The sequence below is a fragment of the Notechis scutatus genome, chromosome 6, assembly GCF_049901735.1.
Source record: "Notechis scutatus isolate UNSWTSFEM ecotype Mainland chromosome 6, rNotScu1.2, whole genome shotgun sequence".
Lineage (NCBI taxonomy): Eukaryota > Metazoa > Chordata > Lepidosauria > Squamata > Elapidae > Notechis > Notechis scutatus.
The window spans coordinates 46810980-46835353 of record NC_142014.1 but is presented as its reverse complement, the minus strand read 5'-3'; the positions used below and the strand labels follow the sequence as shown (position 1 = coordinate 46835353).

Genomic DNA, 24374 nt, shown 5'->3' with positions numbered 1-24374 from the left:
CACAGTGAAGAGGAAGTTATTTGTGCTCATACATAAATTATACAAGAATTCCTGAATGAATGTACAATGCTTTTTGTTTACATAATATGCTTCAATCTTTATTCAAACAGTTCTTAGGCATTTCTTGTCTGGCTTTTTTATGAGTACCTTATCCCTGTTATTTAAGAAGGTTGAGTTTATTAATTGAAAAAAAGAATGAAAATTTCAAACTTAAAATTTTCAAGTAATAACTTTACAACAATTTTCCCTTTTTAAAAAGTCAAAATTTACATGGTATTTTGGTAAACAATACTTGAGGAATTATAAACTTTCAAGCAGGGGTGGAATTCAAATTTTTTAACAACTGGTTCTGTGGGCATGGCTTAGTTGGTGGGCGTGGCTTGGTGGTCATGTTACTGGCTGGGCATAGCCAACTCAACATCACTCACATCGAGGTATGCATCTCCTCGCCTGGTCTCTTGTGACTGTGGGGATGCTGCAACAGTCGTAAGTGTGAAAAATGGTCATAAGTCACTTTTTCAATGGTCACTCCACACAAGCAAAATACCAGCAAAGGAGAGGGGGAAAAACTCCAGAGAAGTTCCAGAGACAAGAAGTCTACTCCTACCAAGAATGTAATAAGGGTTAATGGAGAGGGAGTTCCTGTAAGCAACACCAGAATGTTTCCTTCCTGCTTTCTTTACAGGATTAGGACAGTAATTTCTTCTAATGCAACCGGTTCTCCGAACTGCTTAGAATGTTAATAACCAGTTCTAGCCAATAGATGTGAACAGGTAGAATCCCACCCCTGCTTTCAAGTGTTTCTGTAAAGGAGTCTGAAAGATGTAACTATGTAAGAGCTCTGCCATTCTACTGATGAAATGGCATTTGGTTATCTTTCAGAAACATTAGTGTAAATATAAACCAATTTACTTCTTTCTAAATGGCTTTGTTGCTATACATATCAGCCAATGCCCTAGAAATTGGTTTTTGGAGAAAACTGCTAATTCAGTTGGATTAAGAAAACCTTAAACTTTTGAAAATTATATTTCTCATTTTAGGCATTTATCTTCACACTTTTTTTTAAAGGAGAAGATCTTGATTTCTTTGGGATTCTTAATTTCAAATTGTGCCAATATAATTTATATAAACATGCAGTAAATAGGACAGTAAATAATTTATTAAATTATTATTAGGAATTTCATTTTGCTTCTCTATAGCAATATGAAAATTAATTCATCAGACATTATATATATATACATGATAGCATGTAGTTAAAGTTTTATTACGATTCTAATAATTATTAGATAGTGTGGAATGTTCAAATAGAATAGTCAAAAAAATTAAATGTTCTAAAATCAAATCAATATGTATGTGTGTGTGTGTGTATTCATACTTACACACATATGCACACATTTTTTTCAATATTTTTAAAGTCTATTTACAGTTATATATACATCCAATTTCTTTTGAGAGGTACTCACCTCGCACATCAACAAGAAATAAACAAAGCAATTTCCTGCTGTATTTAAGGGCTCTGCTGTGGTTCTTTGATTTTTCCAGAGTTTCTCTAAAACATTTTAGCGTATCCATCGGATCCAGAGGAACAGAAAATAGTGGTCTGGTTAGACTGATACCTATAAAGAACCCATAGTTATTTTAATAAGCTCTATGTCTAAGTAACAAATGTGTAATATACAAAAATAAAATTGCACAGAAGTTTACTCTAATACTAGTAGTATCTTTATTACAGTCATAGATCAACTTACAGAGTTCACACATAGGCATAGTTCAAATTGAAAAACACAATACATATAAGTAGTAGAATTCTAAAAAAAGCTCCTGAACTCAATGTGGAAGGTTTTGAGTTATTATATATTCAGAAGAAATCCATGCTAGAAACAATGAAATTATTGCAGTTAATCAGATGGTGAATATGGGCTCCTCAGTGAAATCAACTTGAGAACAATGATTAGTGTCAATTTGTCTGGAGCTGGAATTTGTGGCAAGAGTAAGTGCATCATGTGTGGAGGGAATATCAATCTTCAGTAGAATGTCTAAGTGATTTGGATTGATCACTGAAACAAGTTTGGAAATATAAGAGGAAGGAAAAGAATCTATTGGGCTGAGTAGATGCTTCATGCATGATACTACATCCTGTATTTTAGTTGCCTCTCCCAGATGTGACACATTTCCAGTAATGAAAAATGAAGAATAATGCAGCTGAATATTCTGTTAGTGCCAGTGTAATGTAGAATTAATGTATAATATGGGTTTTTTTTAATTTTTAAAAACATTTGGGGGGAAAGGCAGACAACTTGTGCATAATTGTTAGATAAGATGTCCCCAAAATTCCCAATGTTTATCAAACGATCAATGTTATATTTAACTAATAGAGGAACAGTATCTATAGTATACACTCTTCTGATGTATGAAAATAAACAGTTCTCCCACCCCAAACTTATTTGCTTCTTTAGTTTGTACACAATCTAGAACTACCTTGACTGAATCAATTTTTGTTATTATCTCAATAGCTATAATGTAGAACATCTACATAATTGGTTTGACAAGTTTTTGATAAAGATAAAATAATATATAAATACATTTTATTTGATATACCAAATCTATGCAACAAATAAAACCTGCACGTGATTGAAACAAAACAATTTATCCATCCATAAAAATAATCCAAAAGAACATAAACACTTAATTATCCCAAACAGAATGAACTCTGAAATTTTTAAAGAATATAATTTACATATCTTCATACCTAAGTGATCAAACTGTTCGACAATTGGTCCTTTCCATTTTGTAGCAGCATACAAGTTTTTTGCAACAAAGTTTCTGCAGCATACCTTAAGAGAGTATTTTCTGATACAGTTAACAGCCTTTTCAATGAAGGAGATCAGGTTAAGTAGACTAATCTTCTTAAACATTTAAAATTAGATTCTGAAAATTCATCACTATTATTTCCATTTTCAAAAAGCAAAGAAATAACAAAAGCCAATGTTCATTATCTAGAATGGATTATGTTCACAAGAAAAACTAAACAAAAAATAGGACATTCTTATTAAGAAGATGTGCATGACCATCAGAACAGTGTTCCTTTGGCACAAGACTTTTCAGAATTTACCCTTACAAACTCTCATACGTAGTAATGTGACCTGAACTTCCCAAACTAATCAGAACTCACAATTCTATCATTGCCATGCTCCTATTGTGTCAGCTCTCTTCACTATATCCAACCTAGCTGGAAATCAAGGTGATATGCATGCAGGGGTGGGATCCGACCGGTGTAATTACCGGTTCAGTGATTTTGTGATTTGCGTGTGGAACGTCATCAGCTATGCTGCCCGAACAGCTAAGCAGCGCTGCGCATGGGTGTGCAGCGTTTGAAAAAGCACTATTTTCCTGCTTTTTCAACCACAGCTGTGCCGCGCAAAGCAGCTGAGGTTGAAAAAGCAGGCAATAAAGGTCAGGTAAGAGCCCGCGTGGGCAGGTAGGCCAAAACAGCAGCAGACATGGAACCAGTTCTATGTCTGCTGCTCTTCAGAGCTACCAGTTCTGCAGAGCCGGACAGAACCGGTAGAATCCCACCCCTGTTTAATGCATGGTCCTAAACTGGTAGTCTTGTTGCTTAGCACCATAACATTTTATCCCCACAGTGATATGGAGGATAGGACTGCTTTTTCCAGTCAAGAAAAAAATTAAAGAGATACCTGTTAGCTAATTCTGTTCTTAGAATACATTTGAGGTTCAGGGAAACAAGTTTTATTAAATAATGAAAAAGGACAGAGAAAAAAGTTGGGATTACTATTACACTTGCCCTCTTTACTCACTAACTAGTCTGAGAATCAGGGTGTATCTTCTTGTTAGAAAATGAGATTTCGAGCCTACTCATTTGCTCTAGGACAGGGGTAGAGAAACTTGGCTCTTTTGTCACTTATGGACTTCAACTCCCAGAATTCCTGAGTGAGCCATAAAAGGTTCCCCATAAAAGACCCAAGTTTTCCTACCCCTGCTCAAGGAAAAATAACTTTAGATTACATATCATTTTTATTAAGTTATGGGGAACTTTAATGTGCCCATTCAAAAATCTTTTTCAGACAGCCCAATACATAACTAAAGATTATATTTTTATATTTCTTTAAAACTTTTAACCCAAATTTCAATTACAAGTTGTTTTTTTCTTTATCATCTAAAACACTTTACCTTGTCTCCAGTATTAGTCATTAATTCTTCGAAGCAAGACTGTGCATTATCTGACTCACAGAGTAGTTTTTTTTCCTGCAGCTGCCTCTGGGCAAACACCAACACAGGAGTTACTTGCTCCATATATCTTTCACTAGAAAAAGTTAGATGCATTTTAAAATAAATATTGTTAATATTTTTTTTTTTAAATCCTTTCTTTCCCAAAGTCACTTTGTGTTACTTACTGTGTAACTGTGTTAAATTGCATAGCTATGTTAACTAGTGATTCCCATTTCTTCAAACGAAACAGAAACTCAAGAGTTTGCAGAATGAAATGGCGTATTCCTTGGAAATCTATAATATTCACATCATCAAGGGGATGTTCAAAAGAAAGGCTGGAACCACCTTCATCAACAGCAATGCCTCCTATGCAGCTTGGAACACCAAAATTTCCCTTGGGCTCAATAATCTGTAAATTTAAACAGAGATCATAATATCCTATTCCATTTTTGCAGGTCATCTTTAAAATCATGATACAAATATCAAGTACAAACTCAACTAGCACTTCTAATTACATAAATTTTCTTTACATTGTATCAAGAATATTCATTTACACATCTAACTGAAATACATAAACATTTCTATTTTTAATAATATTGCATGTGTCCGTGATTTACATCAGTATCAAACTCATAACAATATTATATTTTGTTGGTCTTTGATGTTTACCAACTTATTAACGTATTTGTTAGTCTTTTATTATTACTAACATATGTCTACTCTCTGAAGATATGGATCTCTTCCTTTTAACAAATACAGTTGCCATGTTAATTATACTGCATGCTAGAATATGAGCATCTCAGACAGACATCCTGGTCTTTGTGACAATTCCCACATTGTGTATCGTGAAGCAGATGTTACCTAACATGGCACTGACAAAGAAAGATGTTTCATATTTTTCATGAAACCAATGTTGAGCAGATCTACCAAGACTGTTTAATTCAGCAAATTCCTCCAATTATAATGATTCCTAGACAAAGTCAGAGGAAGTGGCATATATTCTAATGCACAAATTCAGAACTTCTAATTGCACTAATACTGCATTCAATGCATTCTTGCAAATCCATGTTCCCATTCTTCCAAGATCTTCTTATGTGTTATCTTAGTTTGCTTTTTGTTTAAAAAAACATCCTCCCTTCTAGGAGCATACAAAATAAACAAAATCTAGTACAAGAAGACTGCTGCATCAGATTTTCACAAAACATTTATCTTTCTTGAGAAATGAACCCATCTCCATTTACATTAAATAAAAAAAACAGTTTAATCATTTTGCACATAAAGTATTTATCTTTTTCTAAATATTTCTAAATGTAAAGGCATAGAATAATATATATAATTAAAATGAATTAAAGATTCCTAATCTTTGTTTAGTTGCTTCAAAATATAAAAACAACATGAATGATGTTAATCACAGAAGTAAAAATATATTTACCTTAACATAATTGCTATCTTGAAGCTCAACTATCATATCAAGCAATGTATCTGATGCTAAATAGTATGGTAACCAAATGGTCTTAAGAAAAATCTCCTTGTTAACAGGAAAGGGTGCATGAAAAGATCCTGAATGCTTAATAATAATTTGTATTTCCCGAGTATAGTTCCAAAGGTCTCGGCAAGCATTCTGAAGCAATGTCCAGTGGCGACCTCGATGGGCAACAACCTGGATCGTATTTATCAAATGCACAATTAATGAGTGGGAGTTGAATATCACAGTGATTTAAATAGTAAGTATAAGTCATATTTTCATTTATAAAAAAAACTTCAAACTTAAGCATGTTCATTCGCAAGAAATCTGCTGGATAAACTATTTCACTTTCTTAAGATATTAGTTGGTATATATTTCACATAGATTATAACTGTTTTACTAGGACTATCTAGGACAGAGATCTAAAGCAATACTGAGCAAGGTATTCATTTATGTAAGCCAATTATTTGTTTGTTTATAACCCATTCCAGTCAACCAACCTACAATTGAACAACCTACAATTCCACAAATTCATCATTTGGACTAACATAGATAAAACAAGATAAAGCAATACCACAATGACAATTAGAAACTAGTTACAATAAAAAGCATACACTGAAATGCAACCATCCATAAATTGGAAATCAAAAAAGAACCACTTAATCAGTAGAAAAATAGGTATAGAACCTGTGCCCCCATAGCTTAATGAAATTACCATATTTCTCATCTCTTTTAACATGTATCTAGTGCCACAGTTTAGGAGCAATTTTTCCTAATTGATTTGCCTCTAATGCTTATTTATAGAAAGCTTAGCAGCTTACCATAAAAGCTTTTAGATATTAAATTAAACCACTTGAGTCTATGAATAAACTATAATATTGAATTGAATGTTATAAACCATCACGAATTTCTAATCTGAATTATGGCTATTCCTTTTCTGTATGATTTAGCCTCCTCTAACAGTTATGACTGGACAAACACATTATTATAAAGTCAGGTTTTTCTTAAAACTATGATTTGTTGGACAACAATGATTGGTGGCTTTAATATTAATATATATTGAGTGCTTAGCATACATGCTATATCTAAATCAAACTATAACTTTGTGTTAAATGTAAATCAGAGTTCTTGATTTCTTTTGCAATCAGCTATCTAGAAATTATTTCAGCTGTCTGCTGATTCTTGCACCACTTAGTAATTGTGACCATTTAAGAACTTCCATGAACCTTTAATGTTGTATTACTTGTGAACTCTACTCTCTTTTATTTATTTATTTATCTGTGTTGGGAAAGAGATCTGTTTAGAAATAGCTACTCCAGTTGTTCACAAATTGTTCCACATTATATTTAAGTTTTTTAAAAAAAGAAACCCTTACAGAAAAAAGCAAATTCCATTCCACTTAATGTAACAAAAGCATCATTTCCTACATTTCTTACTATTACAGTATATTATTAAATTAGTTTAAGCCATTAATAAATTCTAATTTTCAATCTTTTTCTGATGATTCTGATTGAAACTATGCCTGCTTTTATCCCTCTCTCTTGGCCTTTCCTTGCATTAAAACAAAAGCTAATTTATAGCTTTATGGCTTTGCTTTACAGGAAACAATTTAAGATTTGAAAACCTTACTTTAGAAGCCCTGATGTTTATTTGCCCAAGAAACCACTGAATTGCTATAGGTCCTCAATGAACAATATTCTAAGATCCTATTCTCTCTAAAATTGAAAAATATGGTTTTTATTCCTTTTAAAAGTGTCAATTTCATTATGCTTATTTTTCATTGCATTCCGAGTAGTTGCCCTTTATACTTATTCTTCATTACATCCCAGATAATTGTAAAACTGTCATTTACATTTTGAGTTTGCTTTGCAGGGACTAGATTCCCAGCCACTTTACAAGATGGTATCTTCCTAGATTCTACCTAGTAATTTCAGTTTTTTGTTATTTCATGTTAATGTTTTGTGATGTAAACAGTCACAATATTTCTACTGATTTTGCCAAGAAACTTTATTCAAACAAGCAACAAAAGCAGTACATATTGTATTACGGAAAGCAGCATATTTTTTAATGTGAGGTAACATGCTGGTGAAAGTGCTGTCTGGAATAATGGAAACCCAGATTTGAGACCAACCCAACCTCAGTCCAACCTAACTCATAGGGTTATCTTTAGGATAAAAGAAAGGGTCTAACTCCATGTATCTATTTTCTGCTGTGAAAAAAGGTGGGATATAAAGGTAGTGATACATAAATATACTGTTTTGTTTTATCTTATATTTATTTGTTTTTGAGTCAGTGTTAACTTCTGGTGACTGACTGGACAAATCCTTGCAATTTTCTTGGTAAGGTTTTCTGAAATGGTTGCCTGCTTCCTAAGACTGAGAGTGTGTGACTGGGCCAAGGTTAGCTGGTTGGCTCTCTGCTTAAGGTGGAAATAGAAATAGTCCCACAATTTCTAGCTTGGGTCCCTTAACTACTACACAAAACTGGCTCTTTATTATTACATCATTTAAATTAGAGTGTGACTGATGATGATGATGATGATGATGATGATGATGATAATGCTGTCCATTCAATCACATCCAATTTTTCAGCAATTCTATGGATCAGCTCTTTTCAGCTCTCCACATTTTCTGACCTTGTGCAGCTTGTTCCAGTTGTTATATGCTTTGGCTGATATCAATTTCGATGGTGTAAATAAAGCCACTGTGTTTTTTGAAGCCTCATTTCCTTTTACTTCTGACCACTCCAAACATATCTGCCTTTCTCAGTGAATTTAATTACATAAGTAAGATGGAATTTTGTGAGTTTTCCCTTCCAGTAAATGTCTGGCTTTACACATTCCAGTACTTGCTTGTTCATCATCTTTGCTGTCCAAAGAATGCACAGAAATTTCTCCAACACCAAAGCTCGAACAAGTTGATTTTTCTCCTGTCTAGTTTTTTTATGATCCAACTTTTGCAACCATGGGTAACTATGGAAAACACAATTGGGAGGACTAAATTACATTTGTTGTCAGAATGGTGTTCTTGCTTTTCCATGCTCAGTGCAATTCAACACTTTATTTCTTGACTGCATTTACTACTTCAATCAATCTGCAATCCTAGGAAAGTGAATTCTTCCATGCCTTTCACCCTCAATTGTTAATTTGAAATTTCCATTCTTTGTAGTTGTCATAAGATTGGTCTTTTCAGGAAGAGGCCAAATTTCTCACTTTTTTCTTTTATCCATTTGATCAGATCTTTCAGTCCTTCTTTGGTTTCTGAAAGTTGTGTTGTGAACTTATCAAAGACTGTTTATGTTTCTTCTTCCAATAATTACCCTTATTTTTGATTCTTCAAGTTCCAATTTCCTCAAAATCATATTGTGATACAAGTTGAAAAAGAAAGGTGAAAGAATGCAGTCTTTCCACATACCTTTCTATATCTTGAACCAATCAGTGTCTCCATATGATGTTTGCACAGTGGCCACCCAATTTTTTTCAGTGACTACACCAACATGGCAGATGTGTTGGCAGCCAGAGATCTTCTAGGGCTCTCCACAGCTGATCATGATCAATACAGATGAAAGCTTTCTTGTAGTCAATAAAGCAGAGGCCGATGTTCTTTGATATTCCTGAAGTTTCCATGTTCCAGTGTAGATTTGCAATATGGCCTTGAGTGCCATGACCTCTTCTGAAGCAACCTTGAACATCTAGTTATTTTCTTTTGATGATCAGCACCAGATGTTATATAAATTAATGGGAATTAATTTTATTATTTATTTATTTATATGCTTCCCATTTCACTGTTGAAGTTATTCTGGGCAGCTTGCTGAGGGCAAAAAATGAAGTTATTCTTGGAGTCATCATTTTTGGCAGTGGAATGAACACTGATTGTTTCCAATCCTGTGGCCATGTGTTTGTTTCCCTAATTTTCTGGAACAAGAGTGTGGTGCTTGTGGGTGATACAGGCCTCAGCAATTCTGTGGGGATGGTATGAACACCTGGAACCATGTTGCTTGACCACGTAACTTCTTCCTGAAAGATGGCAGATTCTATTTCTGCTTCCTTTTCCTTATCATCCAGAGGAAACTTGGCCTCTTTCTTCTGTTATACTCTTACCATCTGTTGTTGAAACCTTGTTGGTCAGACACATCTTTACCTTGTTTGTTTTAATGATGCTTTTAAGAGCAGTAAATGATGTATGAATGCTTTTTGACTTGCACAAAGTATTCTGGTGTAGCCCTTCATGCAATCCTCATCCAGCTGCTTGCAACATTGGTCCCAGTAAAATTTATATTTCGTTGTTGTTTTTTGGAAATTTACAATCTCCTTGCACCCTCCTGTCTGGCTGGCTGCTTTTCTTCACTCACCTATTCTGATGGTTTCATATGAAAACCAATTGTCCTTTTTCTCTGGCTTCTATTATGGCATATTTTCAATTGCTGATTCAATGATGGCTGATTTTTTTTGCCACAGTGCATTGGGAATTTTCTAAGCAGTGTCCAACAGTTAAGACATATTTTTCAGTCCAGTGGCATACTGTACATGAAAGGTATTTGGGTGATATCAAACTTTTGGGATAGTGATATCTTTTTGATATCACATAGTTAACTCTGACTTTAGCCGCCAACAATTTTAATATGAACTACAATGGGCACAAGATAATATTGACAGCGACGACTAAAATGTACTGTTGATGGTTTCATAGGACATAATTGATCTTGTTATGGTGCAATTTATTTGATGAGGTCCAAATGTAAAATTTGTGACAAAATTAATGCAAACAAAACTAATGCAATCACCTGTATCATTCATATCCCCAAGTCCAAAGCTTCTAGTAATTCATGTTTCCGCTTGGCTGCCAACCTTTGCATTAAAATCACCCATGTAAAAACCCATGTATCTAAACAATATTCTTTTTGAGAATATTGCTTCAGGGTTTCTCCGATGCTAGCTTAGAAAATTTCTATTTCAAGCTCTGCTGCATTAATCGTTGGGTGTAGACTTGGACAACTGTGATATCTAGTAGCTTGACACAGATTTGGTTGTTATAATCATTAACCACTGACAAGTTTTCCATTGCTGCAAGAAGTTTCTTCTTGTGATAAATACCACTTCATTCATTTATCTGGTGTCATGTCTAAGTCAATTCCTCAAGATAATGAATTCCTCAAACTGGAAATAACCGTCGTCTATCCAGTATAGTTCAACTGACACCAAAGAGTCTGATTTTCAACCTAGCCATTTCAGATTGCTGTCATAGGCTTGTATTTCCAGCCCTGAAAAAAAATCTAATTATTTTTATAATAATGCAGCTCCCTCTTGCTCTGAAATAAAAGAGTGTGTATGGAGATGAATATAGATTGCACCTGACGAGTAATGACTTCCATGAATCACTGGAAAAAGAGAGGCAATGAACTAAAAATAGTTTAAAATTATCCTACATCATTTTCTTAAAGAATTCTTATTTTCAAAAACAGAATAACAATGCAGCAAGAAACCAGAAATTGACAGAAATATATTCTTGCCAAATGTGAGAACGTTATTTGCTCCATGAAATCAGAAGAGTTATGTTTATTAGAATTGTAAATATAGTTAACATTACCACAGCTCTTCTAAAATATAGGAATGTTTTTGTGAAATGCTCCAGCACAGCAGAATAACAAGTTGCTTTTTCACGTTCTTTAACAGGAATATAACCTTGAGTCAGTCGAGGAGTGTCTCTATCACTCAATTTAGAACTACGATCAGGAGAAAAAACGGGTTCTAAAATAAAAACAAAAAAATGATTGAGTTTAACTAACAGCAATTCACAAAGTAATTGTAAAAAAAAACAAACAGATTCTAAATTTCTTAAGAGAACAAAGTCTATACAATGAGTCTTTAGTTATACTAGTTTATTAAAATAATATTTTTTCAAAAATAAAGGAAAATGCCACAGAACATTCTATATGTACTTAATCTCTTGTAAGGTAGGGTTTTAAGTAAATAAGCATCACACCCTCATCTCCAATCAATATGTTTTAATCAGTGAAAGATGGTTCTTGGTACAATCTGAGTTAGTCACTTCACTTTATTGGAGAATATATTCCTCACTCTGCTTTCCAGAAAAAATATGTATCAAATGCTATAGAGCAGCAGCCCCCCAACGTTTTGGGCACCAGAGACTGGTTCCTTGAGAGAGATTTTTAAATGGACTGGAGGAGGCGTGGTTTCGCATACTGCCTGAATCCCGCGGATGGGGCTTTGTTTGCATGGCCCACTTTCTGGCATGCGACAGTCCAGTGCCAGTCCATAGACTAGGGATTGGGACCCTTGCTATAGTGCATGTTACATTTCTTTGGTTACTCAATTCAAGAAAAATAAATAAAATAAGCATGGCAGGGCACATATAACAAATATTTTACTTGACTTGTCCAGATGATAATAGGAAAATTATTAACTTTTTTATAATGTTTATAACAGCTATCTAAATCCACATTACCAAGGAAAACCAACTGGTTTCCTTACCAGTTGCTATGAGATTATTCTTCCTTTTAAAGTTTGTATATTGTCTTCCTTTACATGAAAATTACCATTTCCCATGGATTATTGACAACTACTCTGGTTTTGATATTTTATCAATCCATAAACTTTGTTGTATCCATATGAGACATACTTTTTTCAAGGTCTACAGATAGAGCACTTGGCAATATGTAGTGAAAGCTACATTAAGTGAGCTATTATTAAGTGAGTTAATAAATTATACTTTTTTGAAAGTAGATGCCTAATTTGTAAGGATATGATAAATTCAAAAATTGTCAAGTACCCGACATGCATGTGGCAACCCACCTGAATCTTGGCCTGAAGCTGAGAGTTGGGTCAATTCACTGGATTCGCTCATGGCATCAATTTCAGGGGAGAGACAATTATTGTGGTCATGTATGCTTGAGCTGGAAACAGTGTCTGGAGAAATACTTTGTAATGTAGGGCTAGAAGCAGGCAAGGAAAGCCCATTGTCGAAGGCAGGGGAAGTAGGGTCAGGGGTGTCTGAGCAAAGAAGAGCAAGGAAGGTTATATTCATTGCAGATGAGCTGTTGGCAGCAGAATATTCAGGGAAAGAATTTCTACAGAAATTTGTAACTGCTCCCAACCTAACAAAAGATCAAACTATGAAAAAATCTGAATAAATGTTTTACAGCATTTTTCTGGTAGCTAGTCAGGAGCTACTGTGCTTGATTACTTAACTGATGCTAGTAATAAAGAAGATTGATGGTGCAAGAAGAATTAGCAGTGATACATTATATTGTTGCTGTAAAATGATATGGAATAGCCATTCTATTTAAAGATGTGTAGGAAAAAAATCACAAAGTCTTGTTTCCATTTCCATTAATTCAGGGAATTCCTGAAATGTCTTAAGAAGAAAACGCATGCAGTACTCAAAAGTAAAAACTGAGGAAAGTACATTTAAATAAGAATTGCTGTAATGTTTTCAGGGTAAGCAGTTGCCATGATCAATCATGCCTCAATATGAACTGTATTTGTTCTACAGAAGTATCTTTAAGTCAATGAATTCTTTTGAAACATAACTTCCAAGACTTGCTGTATTAACAATGTAATTGTCTACACCCAAACATAAGCAATAAACAAAATTGCAATAGATCCATGTAAGTTATATTCTTTGGAATCAATTATAAGATGTTTGCCCTGGAATTTATAGATGCTCTGAAGAATTCATCAGCCATTTTTTGAAGTTGAGTATCAAGGAGGCCTGATTTATGCTAAGCCATGTGACTCTCTCAGCTTCCTAAGAGAAAATAATGTCTGACATCTACCTCACAACACCAAACCCATATAAGAGAATGCTATAAATCACAGACTCCACAGATTAGCAAACCAACACAGATAGACCATTATAAATTGCTGATTTCTTACTAGACTTATACTGCAGGCTGTTCTAGGCAACAACAAAATTTAAGGTTCAAGTAAAAAATAACCAAAGTTATATTCAATGGACATAATTATAATGCTTTTGAAAGAGAAGTCAACAATGTGGTTAACCGTAAGACTAGTTGTATTATCACTCCCTGCATTCCATACATACAAATATTAATTTACAGATACTGAGTTTGAAAAGATGTTGCACTAGACAGAAGAAATGGCAGAATTAAAAATAAATGTTTAATCTGGGAAAAAAGAATACTGAAATAGAATAAAAGAGTGAGAAGGGGAAAAAACACATTTACCTATCCCATAGGGACAGACAAGATCTTTTAAACATATATAACTGAGGAAAGACTCATTCTAAAAACAGCACAACTACTGTTTAAGGAATTATGGAAATCTTTATGATATATCTTATTAAACATTCACTGCACCAATTCTCATTTTAAAGATTTGACTATAATAACTCTGGTTTTTAAGATGCAATACTGTTATCTATTCCCTGATAAATAAGAGTCTTGTTTGTGGCAATGCAGATTAAGATCAAATGGCCATCTAGAATAAAATAACTACTAGAGAGGCAGAAACAGTAAAGTTTCTATAGTGAGCCCAAGGCAGATAATTGGAAAGAATCAACAACCAAAAACCATTAAAATCCCAGAAGCAGAAAATGTAGCAAAATAGAAAACAGAGAGAGAGAAAAAGAAGAAAATAAAATGATGACTCAAAATATAATGCATATCTAGGACAAAGAATCCAGGAACAAATACACAAGATACAAGTAAGACTATAGAAGATAAAATGTATAAATGTATGGTTAGACTTTAGATAACAATAGATTGGCTATGAAAGAGAAAACACACACACTAGAAATGTTCCTTAAGTAATCAGAAAGTCAACTATATCAACATAGTCAAATAGTATAATTATCTATGCATACTGACAAACCAGATTTAAAGCATTTTCAGACACTTCCAAAATTAGAATTCAGTGATTACCCCAGAAGCATTTAGTGTTAATGGATTATGTGCTCCACTGACTCAAACCTCAAACCACTCAAAAAAAAATTTAATTATTCCAAAAGTCAACATGCACCAATACCAATGTTACTGTTCCCTGTCTTAAAGTTCTGGAACCAAGGATCCAAAAGGATTACTGTGGCTAGCTTAATGTATTTTAATAAATAACTGCATAAAACACAATAATTGAAAATTCATGTTTTATTAACTATAGTATTACCAGTTTTTTTACTGATTTTTCCTGACAATGTTCTTTTAAAAGACAGATGTTTAATATCTGTAATTTCTTCCTCTGATGCTATTATGATTGTGCCTGAATTGCTGAATGAGAATATTTCAGGGTTGACATCATGATAACTGCAAACAAAAACATAAACAAATAACAAGCACATACTTAATAATTGAAATGTAGTAATATTACAACATTATTATTATACAGTCTTGATGCAGAATACTTCATCTAAAGCATGGGTGTCAAACTCACTACATCACATTACCATCACATGATGTTTCATCACAGTTTTCCCATTCGCAGAGCTGGGGTGGGCATGGCCTGTGCATGACACCCCTGATCTAAAGACATGTTAACAATCCTGTGGATACTCTAAAGCAGGGGTGTCAAAATCATGTCGTCACAGCATCATCACGTGACATATCATGACTTTTTCCACTTCGCTAAACCGGGCATGGCGTGGCCAGCACATGATGTATCCAGCCCACAGGCCACAAGTTTGACACCCCTGGTCTAAAGTATGGCAACAATAGGATAAGCCTAGACTATATTAGTTAACATTCTTTCTTTTTCTTCATTTGTGTCAGAAGTTAACATTCTGAACTGCACTTTTTAACAGCCAGGTAACTGCAACCAACTCTTATTAAATAATTTAAATGAAAGTTTTCTAGTAAATGAAAGTTTTCTAGTATTTAAATTCTCAATATAAGCAAGACAAATTTCAAATCTGAATCAACTTTCTGTTGATTTATTGTATATAGAAAAATACGAGTTTCTTTGTTACAAAGGATGTAATAGCTGTTATAATAATGGTAATATTTATTTTTGATCAAAGACCAGTACAGAAAAGGTTGCATAAATAATCTATATTGTTTTAATTAAGTTATAATTGACTCTTATTTTGATGGACTAATCAAGGGAGGCTGGCATTAGTCACAAATTTATTTTAAATTGAAAAGCAAATCATGTCAAGGACATTTACATCATTTGTATGATGTCATTGCACAAATATTACAAATTACTACTTTTCATTATTTGACATCATTTTCATGGTGCCATCATTACACAAATAATATAATCTGCCAATACTCAAACCATCAGACAACCACTGGAAACACTGAAAACTGGACAGAACCTATGGAAAAATTCTCTGTTTAGCTGAGTTGATTGTTGCTCTCAATGAGCTATCCAGATTCTATTGAAACGTCCATGAAGAGAATCTAGTTCCACAATGTCAAAGTCATGAACTGACTATAGCTGTGCTAATAATAACACCTGTTATCTTACACAAAGGCTAAAGAGTTGCTTCACAAGGTCTTTCAAGGACTTTTTTCTGAAAATCTCAGCCTTACTGATCAGGTATGCCACACCTGCTTCAAGTGTAAATCTAAAATATGGCTTCAGCAAAGAACATTAAAGGATGTGAGTAACCATAGTGGGTGGGAATTTGCTTCCATAACTCAAGTATTTCCAAATGGCTCTTCTCTGTAGATTCAAAGTTCTCTTTGCAATGCTTTAGTTTCTTAGAAATTAACCTGGGTTTCTTTGAGACTTCCTAGAGCAGGGCTGTCAAACTTAGATCTCGTTAATTTCTAATCTTCCCTTAGTAATGCTTAAATTAGGCAACTCTGGGGACGGAGGAGGAGAGAGAGGCTGTAGAGTTATAAAAGTTGCCCAATGAAAGCAATTTCTTTGTGAATCAGACTCAGGAGATCATTCCTGTCATTTGGATTGACTGAGCCAATGGGGAAAGACTCTTAGTATTGCAAATAATTAATGAGAACAATTAAAATAAAAATTATGTTTGTTTTGGTCTAGGCACTGCCTTTGATGTCTTTGGTATCCTGGTTTGATATCTGTCCTAGAAATTTTAAATAAGCCAGCAACACAAGAGTTTTAGAATATACGTAAAACACATTTTTTGAAATAAGAGGCTGACACAGTTAAATTGCCCCAATAGTTATTCTTTTCACTTTTTACCTGTCTGGACTTTGTACAAAATTTTCAGTATTACAGAGTTCCTGTGCACGTTTTTTAAACAAACTAAAATGAACAATTGCCAGGTAAATGTTAAGCTGAGCTCGCCATGGCATTTCTTCATTATATAACCGACGAAATCTTCTTCGCCTTATGTAGACATCAGAACATATATTTAGCTTAATTATCAGGATTTCAAAAGCAATTTTTCTTTTTTCTTCTATTTGTTTCCTAAATAAAAGCATAGGGACAGTACCTTGAATGATAAACAATCATAGGAGAGAAACATATTTTAAGACTATAGAAACAATTACATTCTTGATACATATGGATATGGACATTGATTTATTTCTTTGAAACTTACTTCTTTGTAGATATCTACACCTACAAAGAAATAAGTTTCATCACATTAATAAATTAAGTTTCATTAATTTAGTCTAAAGAATGCATATGCAGCAGAAATGAACAACTTCTAGAAGAGGGACCAGCTTATTCCCCAGACTAGATCTAGGGGGACATATATTTATAAAGCCTTCATCATGCACATTATGAAGTTTCTAGTTTGTAATTTGTTCAAGGCACAAGGGCCTCTTTAAAGCAATAATTTCTGTTAAACTGACTTTGCTTACCTTTTGCTTTTCATGTAGTAAAGTTATGGAATAGCCAAATCTCCATAAGTTCATCATTTCAAATATTATCTAACAATTAACATTACTCCATTCTTTCCTATTATTTTCAATACTAAATAATTTTCTATATGTAAATAGCCACTTTGGTGTAGTAGTTAAGGTACCAAGGTATAAATCAAGAGACTGTGACTTCTATTTCTGATTTAGGCATGAATCCAGCTGGGTGACCTTGGGCCAGTCACTCTCTCAGAGCCCTGGGAAACAAGCAATGGCAAACCACTTCTAAAAACTTATCAAGAAAATTATCTTGTCCAGGCAATCAACAGAGTCAATATTGATTCAAAGGTATAGGCACACACACACACAAAAATAGCATACACATACACTTGTGCTCATACCCTGGCAGAATTTATGATTTCTTGGCCATTTTTCAGAGAATATAAATGATAACACAAAAACTTTTCTGTGACTCATGGTTAGTGTATGCCCGAAGCCATTTATTATCAATCAATTGTGTTTACTCTTTTTAAATCATAATGACAACAGAAACTACCCAAATGACCCTGATCAAAAGTTTACATACCCTGGTGATTTTGGCCTGATAACATGCACACAGGTTGGCACAAAGGGGTTTGAATGGCTATTAAAGGTAACCATCCTCACCTGTGATCTGTTTGCTTGTAATTAGTGTGTGTGTATAAAAGGTCAATGAGTTCCTAGACTCCTGACAGACCCTTGGATCTTTCATCCAGTGCTGCACTGACGTTTCTGGCTTCTGAGTCATGGGGAAAGAATTGTCAAAGGATCTACGGGAAAAGGTAGCTGAACTGTATAAAACAGGAAAGGGATATAAAAAGATATCCAAGGAATTGAGAATGCCAATGAGCAGTGTTCAAACACTAATCAAGAAGTGGAAAATGAGGGGTTCTGTTGAAACCAAACCACGGTCAGGTAGACCAACTAAAATTTCAGCCACAACTGCCAGGAAAATTGTTTGGGGTGCAAAAAAAAAACAACCCAAAAATAACTTCAGGTGAAATACAGGACTCTCTGAAAACATGTGGTGTGGCTGTTTCAAGATGCACAATAAGAAGGCACTGGAAGAAAGATGGGCTGCATGGTAGAATTGCCAGAAGAAAGCCATTACTACGCAAATGCCACAAAGTATCCCACTTACAATACGCCAACCAGCACAGAGATAAGCCTCAAACCTTCTGGCACAAAGTCATTTGGAATGATGACACCAAAATTTAGCTTTTTGGCCACAACTATAAACACTACAGTTGGAGAGGAATCAACAAGCCCTATGATGAAAAGCACACCATTCCTTCTGTGAAACACGGAGGTGGATCGCTGATGTTTTGGGGGGGGGGGGTGAGTTACAAAGGCACATGAAAGTTGGTCAGAATTGATGGCAAGATGAATGCAGTCTGTTATCAAAAGATACTGGAGGAAAATTTGCATTCATCAGCCCGGAAGCTGCGCATGGGACGTACTTGGACATTCCAACATGACAATGATCCGAAACACAAGGCCAAGTCGAACTGTCATTGGCTACAGCAGAATAAAGTGAAGGTTCTAGAGTGGCCATCTCAGTCTCCTGACCTCACTATCATTGAGCCACGCTGAGGAGATCTCAAATGTGCATTTCATGCAAAACAACTCAAGAATTTACAGGAACTGGAGGCTTTTTGCCAGAAAGAATGGGCAGTTTTACCATCTGAGAAGATAAAGAGCCTCATCCACACATACCACAAAAGACTTCAAGCTGTCATTGATGTTAAAGGGGGCAATACACTGTATTAAGAACTGGGGTATGTAAACTTTTGATCAGGGTCATTTGGGTAGTTTCTGTTGTCATTATGATTTAAAAAGAGTAAATACAGTTGATTAATAATAAATGGCTTCAGCCAACCACTAACCATGAGTGAAATAAAAGGTTTTGTGTTATAATTCATATTCTCTGAAATATGGCCAAGAAATCATAAATTCTGCCAGGGTATGTAAACTTATGAGCACAACTGTATACTCTCTCATGTCCTGATATGCTGCCTTATGGCAATGAGGGTGTGGGATCGTGTTCCTGATATGGAAGAACTAAGAATTCCAGGAATATAAGCCAAAGTACATACTCCCCACAGGGGAATCTAAGCCTGAAGGTTATCCCCATGTACCCAACAGGCACCTATATCAGATAACAGTGATAAGGAAAATGCTGGATGTTGGTGATCACTTTAGTGACAACAGCAAAAACATCAATTCACAGTATGTGGGAGAATGCAGTTGTAAACAAGTCCTGGATTTTACATAAAAACCCCACATGGATAGACAAGATAAACTGATTAATAATACAGTGCTAAGTGATGCCCCTTCAGGCTTAGTGGCACTTAATATGCTACTGAGAAAAGAGCTGAGGATCTTTAGGGCAACTAATGATGTTTATGAAGCAACTAAATTAAATCCTTTGAGACACCTAGCTTCTGCTGTTGCCTTGAAGGAAAAGAAAATCCAAGCTGCCAAGACAGAATTACAGTGGGAATATGGAATGTAAAACATGAATACAGACAGGTTCAACAGTGAAAGGTGAAATGAACTTAGAGAAGTTCTAGAACGGGGTGTCAAACTCGTGGCCCGTGAGCTGGATGTGTCAGGTGCTGGCCACGCCCACCCCCATTTTAGCAAAGAGGGGAAAAGTCATGATATGTCACGTGATGACAACATGATGACACGAGTTTGACATCTCTGTTCTAGAAGAACCTAGAGAATATAATGCACTGGGATTTCAACAGAAAAATCATACTGTTAGCAATTCAGAACATGGAAAACAAAGAAGGAATAGTATTGCTTTCAGCGTCAGGAAATATATACAGGTAGTCCCTAAATTATGATGAGTCACTTAGTGACAGTTCAAAGTTATGACAGACCTCTGCAGGAGTATTTATGACCTGGTTCTGAAATACAACAGCCAGGGGTACATTTTGCAATCATGTGTACTGTATTTTGGGCACCTGGAAACCAGATCACATTTATTGCTATTTATAGCATCCCACAGACACATGAGACATTTTATGACATTTTTTCAAAAAAATGGCATTTATTTCCATTTGGGGGCAAAACCAGTCTCTAGCGATCAATTGGTTCATTTTAAAGACCACAGCATCACTTAATGATAATATCAATTAGATTCTCAGACACCCTTTTAATATAATTGCTATCCAAGTATAATGATCAGCATTCACCACTGATGAGGAATAAGAGGAAATAAACAGAACATGCAAGCAAGATTCTAATGGTTAGAGACTGGAATCACAAAATTGGAGACAATGAGGAAAATTCACAGGTTGTTTTTGATGGGGAAAATGGAATTCACCTAAGGTCACCCTGCAAACTAGAACTCATGATCCTTCAGTTTTAGCCTGGTGTCTCAATCATTTTACTATATGGGCGGAGATGGATTTTGATTTCCCAGGCTATGGTTAATGTCCCAAAGACACCACCATCCCCAGCCAGCAAGATTCTGTACCTCTGGGAGGACTACAACCTGGGTCCATCGATTTACACATTACATCAAATTTACTTCCATATTTAATGGTAATATGTCATAAATTCCTAAACATAAATACCATTGTAATTCATAGGAAAAAAAAATACATAAACTACCGTTTTCCACCAGGTGTTTTAACCTGGCCTGGTTGTTTAGCCAGACCTTTCTTCTTGGAACCTTTCTTCTTGGGTGTTAAATCAATAACCTATATAAAGAAATCATGATAATTATAAATGTTCAAAACACTAATTTCAGTTATCCAGAGCTCAGTAAGAGCTCAAACAACAAATCTGCATTCATTTTATCTCAAATAAATCTTAGTAACAGCTTCATAAAATAAAACAAATTCTGTTCTAATAATAATGAACAATCATAATGAATTGTAATAAGATTGGAAACATGCAAGTTTTATAAATACATATATATGTGCAAACATAGTAATAAGATTTTTTTTCTCTCCTGCATAATTTTTTTTTCTGGAGAATCTATTTCTAACCTGGTGATTTAAAGTCTTCCAACAATTACAATTGTAATTAAATCCATCTATCCTGTTACTAGTCATTCTCTTCTTTCCTTCTACCTTTCCCAGCATTATAGACTTCAGACAACTAAGTCTTCATATGAAATGGGTCCAGATTATAATTTGAGCCTAGCATGATTCAAATCTCTGTAGATATCAATACAGCACATGCCAACTTCTTTTTGGTATTCTTTCGGTTTCTCAATTATCCAGTGTGCATCAGCAACAATGTTTCACTTTCCTTTCACTGTTCTAAAACCAGTTTGAACATCTAGCATCTCCCTCCCACGCAAGACTCTAATTTTTGTTATGTGACAATAAGCATTAGTTTGCTGTAAGTTTCATTTGCTAGTGTGAAATCAATAATATTTTACACAATTTATTAAAATGTCTTCTGAATTTTGGCTGTTCATGTTGTTCATTTGAGTACATACTTTTAAGAATTACTAAGGACCAGATGGTTTTTATTATATCCTGATACATAAAACCATAGAACTCAAAGAAGGTATATTTTCCTTCTCACATGACTGTCTATGTAAGATCCTAGGATATTCTTCCCACAGGCCATTATAGAAAGAAACTTGTACAGAAGAAGTGGCTGGAAAATGAAAATTCTTCCTTCACATGACTATAAAAGCAGAGCTGAAATACGCTGGGAAATTGTTAACATTTTCCCACCAATTAGTATTTTTAAGGGAAACCAAGCTTCTGATAAAATAGATCCACAATTTTTGTCAAAGAAACAGGAATCTCCATTCTCTGCTTTATTTGTCAGCAATTAACAAACAAAATTCAAATAAAAGCCAGAATGGCTGGAGAAAAAGATTGCTAACAGTTTGGTTACTGTTGGCAAACACCCTGATGGAGCTGGAAATATTTGAAACTAGAATATATTAGTTTGTCTAAATGAGATAAATGACATAAGGCAGGCAAGGAAATGACAAGGCACAGGAGAAAAGCTGAATTATCATAGAGTGACAGAAAGAAGTAAAGTCAGCTGACTTCTAAGCATTTCATCATTGCTGAATGTCTCAACGAGAGAAATGCAGATCTTCCATTCATTGCGGCACATTTGGCCAAAAAAGGCTCTGTAAAAAGATTTTGAAAGTTAAAGTGGTTCAGAAAGAAAGAGACAAAACTGTACAGCATGTAAAAGAAACAGTGGCAGAAATAAAAACAGAATCTATGTCAGGTGTGTCAAACTGGCCACCCGTGGATTGGATGTGTCATGCACAGGTCATGCCCACCCCAGCTCTGCGAAGGGGGAAAATGTTGCAAAATGACAAGTGCTGGCAAGTTTGACACCCATGTTCTATGTGATCTGAACTCAGTCTGAAAAAATGAAAAGAAGTTGTTAAAATCTCGTAGGTAAGAATAGGCTTAAAGGAAAATATTTGGGGTTTAGACCAGGTTAAATACAAGGAAGGATTAACACGCTAACCTAGTAAAACTTAAGTATTATGCATGTGCCTCTAAATCAATATATGGAATACCCGTTCTGAACCATCTGAAAAAAAAAATCTCTGACTACTTTCATGCTTAATTATTAGTCTGTAGCTCAGGCTGTTAAATATCCTTATTATTTGATATAAATTCTTGTTGAGATATCTTCTCAATCATCAAAGCTATAATCTTACTGTTCAGTTTAATTTAGAACTGCATTTCCATAACTTATATTGTGTACAATTATAAAATGCATTCGTGCATATGGCCTAATTTGCATCTTCCCAACATCCAAGCCGTGTTATGTCAGCACAAATACCACATATATAAATGTACCTTCATATACCTTACATGAGTCAAAAAATAGATATAGAATATAGAAGACATTGTACATGAGATTATTTTATATAGTTTTCTATTTTCATTGGTAGAGTGGATTGTTAACAGTTATAATTTTTGACTTCAGAATTTGATTTTATACTCAACTATGACAAGACTATAATTCTTACTTACTGAATTTTTATTCAGATAGCTAACAGATCCCAAAATCTTTTTAAAAAAATAAATTAACCTTTGAAACTTCTTGTGTTATGGTCTTCTTTGTTTCTGCAGATCCACGAACTTTCTTCTTCTTTTTTGTAATTTGTTTGATACCAAGAAGGAATCTATTCCGCCTAGTAAACAAAAACATCTAATATTACTATGTTAGTTTTTTTTCAAAAAGTAGCAGCAGCTTTGAATATTTATTTTTTATATTTATAGCATTATTTCTCTCTCTCTCACACACACACACACACACACACATACACATACACACATGGGTTTCTTTAGATGAAGAAAGTCTGAATGTTCTGTGCTTCAAAACATTTTAGTCTGATTTCATCACAGAAAAGGTAGAGAGGGAGTTAAGAATGAGAAATAAGAAAAAACATATACAATAAGAAGCCACTAAGATATTTATTTGTCTAATGATTACTGCTATAATAATTAATGTCCATTACAAATTCTGGAAGTATGTCTAAGCAGCCGTATTAATATTAAAAGATATTATGGTATAATCAAAGGAAAATCAACTATCATTGCAGCTATAGTTTCTGTAACTGCATGGCCATAACACTGACTGAATTTTGTCAATTCAAAATATACCTACTTTTTAAGATATTCTTGAACATCATCAGACCACTCCAGTATTCGCAACAATTTATCCTCATTTAGGGCTCTGAATACAAGCATAACAAAATATTCAAGGAAACGAGAGTTCTTCTTAAATTTCAGTACTGTGTAAATGTAAAATAAGTGTAGTTATTCCATGCCATTATATGTTTAGTACTTTCAGTTTTTAATTACTATTCTTTATAGAAGATTCCATTAATCAAACTAATTTGTATCACTTTAAAAGGAATTAACATCTG

The 24374-nt window shown here is 34.4% G+C and overlaps 1 protein-coding gene across 2 annotated transcripts in view; it reads right to left on the bottom strand.

The window, feature by feature from the left end:
- The window catches only part of CFAP54 (cilia and flagella associated protein 54), a 144366-nt gene that overhangs the window by 58638 nt on the left and 61354 nt on the right, over positions 1-24374 (bottom strand). For both annotated transcript variants that reach the window (XM_087968133.1, XM_087968134.1), the window contains exons 31-42: positions 24113-24239; positions 23534-23636; positions 21116-21204; positions 16830-17057; positions 14838-14974; positions 12507-12704; positions 11281-11441; positions 5663-5890; positions 4416-4639; positions 4192-4324; positions 2750-2834; positions 1464-1616 (exon numbers count right to left, since the gene is read on the bottom strand). In XM_087968133.1, the coding sequence (XP_087824259.1) occupies positions 1464-1616; positions 2750-2834; positions 4192-4324; positions 4416-4639; positions 5663-5890; positions 11281-11441; positions 12507-12704; positions 14838-14974; positions 16830-17057; positions 21116-21204; positions 23534-23636; positions 24113-24239 (1866 nt within the window). The remainder of the gene's footprint in view (positions 1-1463; positions 1617-2749; positions 2835-4191; positions 4325-4415; positions 4640-5662; positions 5891-11280; positions 11442-12506; positions 12705-14837; positions 14975-16829; positions 17058-21115; positions 21205-23533; positions 23637-24112; positions 24240-24374) is intronic.